Genomic DNA, 9,365 nt, shown 5'->3' with positions numbered 1-9,365 from the left:
CCACTGACCCCTACGTGCGTAGTTTCTCTCCCTATCTGCTTTCGTCAGGTTATCACTCAATCCCTCCCTTCCTCCGTTACTGCAGACAATGTTGGCGTGCATTTCTCTGTTGGCAGTAGTCCCAGCACACCAAAATCAAGAAGGACACCAAAATCAACCCGCCGATCTCCACTGCACAAGTAGAGTAGTGGTGAAAGCATTGGACTCTGGAGACTGGGGTTGAAGACCCGGTGGGGATGACTTTATGGGACTATACCCCAAACCTCCACATGTTCATCCTTTCACTCCAACCTTTACTTCTTGCCTTATAGATCAGATCCTGTCCCAACCCCAACCCATATTCTAACCCCAACCCACACTAGGGACTGGAAGAAGGACACCAAAACCCACCCACCGATCTCCACTGCACAAGTAGAGAAGTGGTGAGAGCATTGGACTCCCACCCAGGAGACCGGGGTTCCCGGTGGGGATGACTTTATGTTACTGCTTTAGCCACTGACCGCTACCATTAATGTTATGGAAGCTGCTGCTAGTTGTTGTGAGCCCATGAGCTAACTGGCTATCCTGCTCTTATTGTGCTGGATTAGCATTGGAAGCATTGGAACTGATGTGTCCAGGTGACAAGACCCATCTTTATTTATCAGACATTACCGTCCTACTAGTCCTGCACAGAAACAAGCCAGCCAATGCACATAAGCCAGGCTGGACCTGGCCTGGTTATTTATGGTTTTAGGAGCCCATAGTGGTTTTGTAATGGTTAACCCCAGCATCCTTTTAAAAGGGACAGATTCCATTCTGAATATAATCATTTTTAGATGAGCATCATGATAGGCCTGTGAAATTTAAGATCATTATTTCATCCTTGGAAACACAACAAAATTTTAAATTAATCTCGTTGACTTCAGCACTTTACTTCATAGGAAATCTTATCAATTCCAATAGCCTTCCTTAATTTACCCTTTTCAATTAAATGTCATAATATAAATATTTCAGACTTTCTAACAGGGTGATTGTTGATCTTATCATGTTTCATAAATTGACCTGTTATACAAATATGTGCAACACACTAATAGTTGAATTGTCCAGTGCTACATATGTAGCTATGTGCCATGCGGTTTGCTAGGAGTCTCAACCAACTCCTCTTTGCATGGATCTAGACGCATGGGTGAAGCCCTAATCCTATTTCACTAACGAAATCATGTGACAAAATTGTAACTTTGTTAAAATGATGTCATTTGTGGAAAGCCAAGAACGTTCGTGTTTCTGTTGTCAGGTGACAGTGCAGAAAGGTAACCGTTTAAAAAACAATGAACAAGACAGTGTAACAATGTCACAAGAGTACAAATGTCAATGTTTTGGTTTTTCTATCAAACAGCAACAATACGTTTAACATTAAATAAATAAGCTACTACGACTTTGACTTCGCAGTACAAGACTGTTTATAGTCGCATATGATAAACTACAGTAGTCTACGTAGCCTATATTCCCTAATTATCTAATTCATCTGGTAAAAAGTACGCAGAATCAGCACAGCAACCACCATATTGCAACCTCGTCGTCTGTCCAATGAGGAGAGCGAGGGGCGTTCTTCTCACGCATGTCATATATTGACATAATAAACAGCACACATTCGTGACCAAGAGCATCGAATGACAAGTAATTCTCTGTAACAATTGGCAAAGGTAAGATATTTCTTCGAATAGTAAATGTGGTAGGCCTAATTTTATAAATATTTCGATGGCTTGACTAGCATTTAGCGATGAGCCAACGCCTGCAAGTAGGCTGCGTGGATACAGATCATCATTGTAACGTTACCATTTTGAAATGTTGCGTGCTTGACCGAGAATGATGCGACAGTGAATAAGTGAAACAGAACAACGCCGCAAATACAATGTATAATTTAGTCACTCGTGTGACTAAAAAGTAAAATGGCTGATGTGTGAACGGGGTTTTACCGGAGGGTACATTGTGTACCATGTTATGCAGCTGTGGAAGCCAGCATATATGGCGGCCATAGGCGGTGGACAATGTGGTCTCTGCTTGCAACATCAGTGTTTTTGCTGACTGGGTAGCCCACTGTGTTATTTGTAGCCTACTACTAGGCTATTTATACATTAGACAATGAAGAAGAGGTCCTTCCATGGGTTCAACACGTGACGGTGTATATTTTAAGCATGAACATTAGGCTACAAACCGTCAATGTTTTTTAGAGACATTTGGCTCAAGAATAATACGGGTGGCATTGTAGATGTGTAGTCTACGGTCAAAATCCAATGCATACACACTTTAGGCTAGTGTGGACTGCATTTCTGAGGTTTTCTCGCATCAGCAAGGCATGTGGTTACTGGTTAGTCAAATATGGCATGTGGTTCGTCAACGTTTCCCAGTCGCCTCAGCAAGCGAGTAGCTCTGATGTTTTCTTCTGTTGTCTGAACACAGACAGACCGTTGGAGCCATGGGAAAATCGCTCTCCCACATGGGGAAGCAGAAAGACGAGGATCCCCTGACGACTGCTCAGGAGTACACTCCAAATGAGGACGACGGGAAGAACGGAGACGTGTCCCAGTTCCCCTATGTGGAATTCACAGGCAGAGACAGTGTCACATGCCCCACGTGCCAGGGCACTGGCAGAATCCCTCGAGGTAAGCCGTTAGTACACACCTGGTGCGAATGAGTATAATTAGCCTACAAAACTGCCAAGTTATTTGCGAAGTGTGGCTATTTGTTAAATTTGCATTTTTCCATACTTCATGTTTAATAGCCTACAAGTCCAGGAGCCTGGCTTTGATGTAGCCTACACGCATTATTATAATATACAAAAAAAAAGAAAGTTAGTTAGTTACTTAGCCGACTGGAATGGGTACTAATGGCGCGTTCCAGGCAACCCGTAACTCGTGTTCTTCCGACCTCCTACACGTGAAAATGCTCTGGAATGGCAGTCAAACCCGTAACTTCCCACCCGTGAACTCGTACAGATCGATGTACTCCCAGTTGCCGGGTGGGAAGTTACGGGTTTGACTGCCATTCCAGAGCATTTTCACGTGTAGGAGGTCGGAAAAACACGAGTTACGGGTTGCCTGGAACGCACCATAATTATCAGGAAGTTAGGATGTGAAGGGTCTAGTTTCATAAAGTGGGGTAGTTCTGTTAGGTACGGCTAACAAAACATTGGATGGCGTTGGACGTCATTCTTGTTCTTGTGTTTACCAAACCTACCAAAAGAATAGGTGAAGCTGAAACGAATTCCTGTCCTCTGAATGGAACGCAGAATGGGAACAGTAATAGCTCTCATTTAGCATACGCAGAATGGGAACAGTAATAGCTCTCATTTAGCATTTTGTTTTTTCCCAACATGCTTATGACTCACATGCTTATGACTATGAAAGTTGCATTCCTTGTGTAATGGTTAAGTATTCTGTATTCTTTTGCAACAGCAATTGTTTCATTACAAATGAGGCATACGGGTTTAGCATTAGCCTAATGAAATAGGATATATAACCCGGGTGACCCCTCACCCAGGCTCGGGGTGGTAAAAGGATAGCCCCTCGGCCCGAGCCTGGAGAGGAGAGGGCACAACACCTAATGAAAGTTGGCATGATGAATGCATATTTGTCAGTCCATTTTTAAAGCTGCGGTTTTCCACATCATGGCCATTGATGGACAACATGACAGCTCCCCAAAAGTGAAGCCAAAATATCTCAATCCACCCCTTGTGGCTGGCTGCAGTATAGGTGTTAGGAGTCTGTTCACACTGATATAGGCTAAAAACCACATCTTTGTACCCTGCTGTTAGGCTTTGCTACAGCAATTCTAAAATTCGGTGCCAGAGAAGTATACCAGAGCTTTAGAAAAATAATTCAGCTTGGAGCTGAGGATGTCTTCCTACGTGAAAGTTAAATAATGCACTGTGGCCTTAAAACAGATGTTCATAGTATCTTTGATTCCTGAAACGGCACATCACCGAAGACAGAATAACCGACAAAATGTTTGTAAATTTCTCATACAGGACAAGAGAATCAGCTTGTGGCTCTGATCCCATACAGTGACCAAAGACTCAGGCCAAGAAGAACGTAAGTTCTCTAATTTGCTTAATGTCCAACTTCTCTTCTTCTGTTTGGCCTCCTTGTCTAACTTCAATCTTTCTCATCCCACAGAAAGCTGTATGTGAGTGTTTCTGTCTCTGTCTGCCTGCTGCTCTCTGGCCTGGCTGTCTTCTTCCTATTTCCCCGCTCGATTGACGTCTCCTACGTGGGGGTGAAGTCCGCCTTCGTCTCGTATGACCAGGAGAGGCGGATCGTGTATCTCAATATCACAGTAAGGCCCGATCCGTTTTCATCAAACTGCCTGCGTTTTCCATCCAAGGATTGAAAATGGAACTCTTTGATCGATTATTTGTGTTGTGGAAATTTCTGTCTCAGAGTATTGTTCAGGAAAGATTCAATGCCAACGTTCTAAGTTTAACAAAGTTAATTACAGTGCACGCAAGCAGCACAGTAGCCACATACAAACAGCACAATAACATACACACACCCCCAGTAACCCGTCTGGAGAAGGGGACCGCCAAATCTCAGTTGCTTCATGCACACAGCAGTCTGCGATATGAGATATGGCGGCCCAGATCTGCGGTTAGTCAACATTTATACAGTCAAAGGGAGCAACCCTTGGTGTCCGAGTAACTTTCATTTAATTTCATTTCAAACCTTTATTTATGCTCGAGAGGCACTGAGGTTGCCCTCATTTACAGTGACGACGAGCGAACAAAACATAAACAACAACAGCAACAACATAAGGACAGACACACAGGAAGGTATATAAAAACAGTAACTAAATGGATAAACTCAATATAAAAATAGTTTAAAAAAAAAAGTTAAGATATACTAAAACAATTTCTAACTAAAACTAAACTAAAACTTCTCAGCCCTCGCTCTCCACCCTCAGTCCAGCTGGAGAGAGACTGGCAAGGCTGGGGTGTGAGCAGACACTTACTCCTACAAAAACATAAGATTAAAAAGTACATGGCATTCTCTCTCTAGCCAAGGTATGGGAGGCCGGTTCTGTGACCTACACAGCAGACACTGTTAAAGAGATCTCACCAAGGTCTAATATGTTAAATGAGTTCAAATAATATCTAATACAGAATTTCCATTAGATTTGTCAATCACCGAACCTTGTGCCTTTCTTCTTCCTTTCTTTTAGAACACTCTGAACATCACCAACAACAACTATTACGCTGTATCACTGACCAACATCACAGCCCAAGTGCAGTTTTCCAAGACGGTGATTGGCAAGGCCAAGATTAGCAACGTTACAACCATAATACCACTGGATAAACAACAGGTGGGCCCAACCTCCTCCTTTTACTACACCCACTTGTCACACATTGTAATAATGCCTCTCACAAATCAAATCACATTTTATTTGTACAGCACATTTCATACACAGAGGCAACACAATGTGCTTTACAGAGGGCAATGGGGGGGGGGGGGCATAGATCCCACCACTACATATTCCAGAGGGAAGCAAAAAAAACAGTTCACCCGGGGGTCAGAAAAGTTAGCTGTAAAAATTCTTCTGTGACCTCTCTCACGAGACGATTGAGGAAGGTCCACAAATGTATTGGCTACAGAAAAACCTCTAAGACAAAGTTAAGTAATGTTGATAAATGAGGCTATTGTTTAATCCACTTATTAGCTCATTGTTCTAGCTGGAAATTGTCATGTAACTATGATAAACCGGTCCTACTGTCACTGCTACATCTGAGAACATGTTGACATGTATTTGCTGTAGAGCTAGTTTTATTGTAGAGCATGACCTCGTTTCTTGGCTTCAGACTTGCTAATACATTTCCTCGCTTGTTGCTCTGAGTTACTCATTCTTTGAGTAGATTGACACTCAGGGTCATTATTGACATTAGATAAGGATTGCAATACACCATCTAACTAAAATGGCACATCAGTCTTTTATACAGTCGTTTTAAAGATTTTCACAAGGTTAATATCTCTTGAATGACGCTTGGTTTTGTTTCCAGTTCGACTACATGGTCCCCACCATCATTGCGGATGAGATGAGTTATATGTTGTAAGTATCTCATAGCAGGGACTTTTTTTTCAGTATTGGAACATATTGTAGAACATTACATATTCTTACTGTGTATATTATACATATTTTGTCTTGCAGTGACTTCTGCACTCTGCAGTCCATAAAAGTGCACAACATTGTAGTTATGATGCAGTAAGTATGCCTACAACATTGGTTTTGAAAAATGTCTTTGACAAATCAATACAATATGTTTGTGGTACAGTCTCTCACATATCTGTCTGTGTAGTGTTTGGGAGGAGCTGATGTCTCTGCTTCCTGTATTTCAGGGTGACTGTGACTACGACTTACTTTGGCCACGCTGAGCAGGTCTCTCAGGAGATGTACCAGTACGTTGACTGCGGGGGAAACACCACTTCGCTGCATGGCCACGTGAAGGTGTACTAGTAGACCAGCCCCGGCTCCATCACAGGTGCCCCACTGTCTGAGGGAGACCAAGGGATTCCCAGAATTCCTTTAGGCTCACTTTAATTGGAAAGAATGAGATTGTGTCTCATTGTCGGTCGACGGTTGAATAAGGTGATGGCATACAGTTACGTGACATCGTTAGACCTGGTAGATGTTCTCTTGAGTAAGTTCTCATCCAATGACAAATCATTTTCAAGGAATTTTGAGATGGATGCACTATAGCTTGGTGTGGGGAATATGATAATCAGAAGTAATAAGTCAACAGGTTTTTGGTTGTAAAACTACTAGTACCACTAACCATCCCCGATCTTGGGGAGATGAGAAATGCAATACCTTTGTTTTGTATTGATGATTAGATAGTTATCACCACTAACCAGCCCTAACCACTGTCTACACCTACCCCTCCTTTCACCCAAGCCATTTTTCTCTCTTTTTCTTTTATGATTATTGTGGTCAGATTACTGATGTTTTGATTCAGATGATAGATTTAGAAATTAGAGGTCGTCCGATATGGATTTTTCAAGGCCAATTCCAATATTTTGAAGAACAGATGGTCCGATATCAACCAAAATGTTTTCTCTATCTCAAAAAATTCCAGTATGCATAATTAAAGGAGAGCAGTCATCCTTGTTTCAGTTGATACAGTATTATTTGGATTAAATGCTTGAGTACACTTTTGTGTAGTCCTTTTTAAAACCACTGTCAGTGTAGTCGTTTCCCTACACAGAAAATGGAATCGCTGAAAAACGTCAAAGGGCAAACTTCAAAGGGCAAACCGCAAACACAGGCACGCTTCGTTCATTTGACATTATTTAGATTAATGGCAGAAAAACTCCAAACACGTCCGGTGACGTCACGGGACATGATTTAATTTCATCAGGTGTCGATCAGGAGTCCTTAGAGTTCTTATTTCATGATTAGTCTGCATCGAAGTCTTGACAATTGCACCTTTAATGCCGCGCCCCGGCACCCTAAAAGGCATCTGATTCCCCTGTCTGCACGTGCCCTTCATTCTAGGCATGGATGTTTATTGTACACGCTATTTTACATTTCAAGCACTTTAAGCACTCTTACTCTCTATTTAAGAGTTTTTTTTTTTAAATATAAATGATTATAATCTGCCATATTGGCATCCTTAGCCGCTTATCCTGCTATGGTACAAAATGCAAATATCGGCCCATATATAAGTCAATCCGATGTATCGGACAACCTCTTATTAGATTTTTTTTTTTTTAAGTGGTGTATTATATACAGTAGGCCTACATATTGTTATACCTCTTTTTAGAAAGCAACTGGATTTGTTATGGAAGGAACCATGTTAATTTTGAATCTTAAGGCAGAAGAATACAAAACAGAACATGGTGTTTTATGATGTGTGTCTAAAACAACTGTAAATCTTAATTGTCTGTTATAAAGGGAATGTCACATGTTTTATAGAAACTTTAGGAGTATGGTTATCTACTTTGAAACCTATTCTAACATTGTGAGTCTTTGAGTCTAAAGTAATTGTTCAACCCTTTGCCTCTTTAAATTGTGAAAGATTGTTTCCTGTTATATATCTGGGATGTATGAATTATGTAGCGGTGTGATAAAATGCATATCCAATTGTCATAGGTTTTTGTTATTTCTTTGATAATTTTAAATTTAATTTGTGCATGCACAGTACATCCCAATGAAATAAGTCCCCCCAAAAATGTTTGAATTACAAAATCTGGTGATATGATCGCAAAATACACTTGAATATTCCAAAGTGCCATATTGTGTCTTTCTACTTGTGAAGGTGATTTATGACCGCATTCAAGAGTAGGCCAACAGCTTTCACCTGCTTGATGTCCCAGGTATGATTTCCAACTGGTGTTTCTCTTCTTTATCAGAATCAGAATCTGTTTTTCCTAGCTACTAGTTTTATCACTGTTTTACCTGCTATCACAGCCCCATGCATTGGTGTAAATGTGGACTCCCTATACTGTACATGTAAAGATGTATTTTCCTTGTATGTAGGTAGAAATAAAACGTTGGTTTTGAATCTTGGCTCATTTATTGAGTATGTTGAGGTTAAACATGCAGATCTGGAAACCCCCACTAGAGGGAGCCCGAAGTCAGGAAAATGTGAGATATGACGACTTCATTGGTACTGAAATTATAACTATAGGTTCCTACTGGTATTTGAACTGTGAAATTGTAGTGGAAAAGCCCACTTGTTTAACCAAAAAACCCAACATAAAGCAATTATTGCATTTGACTAGGTGTATCAAACAATGTTACTACAGTAGCTAATTAAAAATCGTTCAGCTAAACAAGACCTTCATGTTGACCACTGTAAGGCTGTCCACCATAAGAAAGACTGCCATAGCCTACAAATCCACTTTGCTCCACTTGGCAATGTTGTCTTTCTCTGTCCTGTATGACCTCTGAGTTGGTCTGTGGAGTGTGTTCTGGGTATACGCTCAGTACATGTATGACTGTACTACTACATGTATGATTGTGTGCTACAGTAGCCTACATGTAGGCTGTGCGCTATGGTACCTTGAGTAGACGACTGTTTGACTGCTGGTCTGGATGTATGTCGTTGTGTTGACTTCCAGATGCGCAGCAGGGCTGGAGGCCTCCGGTGTGTACCGGTATGCTCACATCTGTTGTGATCGTTAAAACGCCATTTCACTTCCTCTCTAGGATTCGGGTCAGGGAGTTGGAGTGGTTCCACTCTAATTTACTAGTCACAGACGAAATGCAGGACCACATGCTGCTGTGCTCTCTGGGTAATGCACCCTGTGTAACAACTAACGTCTCGTTCTCGAGTTCCACTGAACTCCAGAGTATTGAAACTCTGTACTTCCTCATCATGTTCCAAAACGTCTGGA

General features: G+C 41.5%; 1 protein-coding gene across 1 annotated transcript; it reads left to right on the top strand.

The window, feature by feature from the left end:
- The first annotated feature begins 1,622 nt into the window (after positions 1-1,622).
- Positions 1,623-8,499, top strand: tmem106ba (transmembrane protein 106Ba). The gene is made up of 8 exons (XM_084444425.1): positions 1,623-1,682; positions 2,440-2,642; positions 4,007-4,070; positions 4,155-4,314; positions 5,197-5,337; positions 6,029-6,078; positions 6,178-6,231; positions 6,366-8,499. The coding sequence occupies exons 2-8, from the start codon at positions 2,456-2,458 to the stop codon at positions 6,481-6,483; spliced, it is 774 nt and encodes a 257-aa protein (XP_084300551.1). The 5' UTR covers positions 1,623-1,682; positions 2,440-2,455; the 3' UTR covers positions 6,484-8,499.
- Positions 8,500-9,365: the final 866 nt, after the last annotated feature.

Source organism: Borostomias antarcticus (assembly GCF_949987555.1).
Source record: "Borostomias antarcticus genome assembly, chromosome: 10".
Taxonomy (NCBI): domain Eukaryota; kingdom Metazoa; phylum Chordata; class Actinopteri; order Stomiiformes; family Stomiidae; genus Borostomias; species Borostomias antarcticus.
The sequence above is the reverse complement of the archived record's forward strand: the minus strand, read 5'-3'. Positions and strand labels throughout refer to the sequence as shown.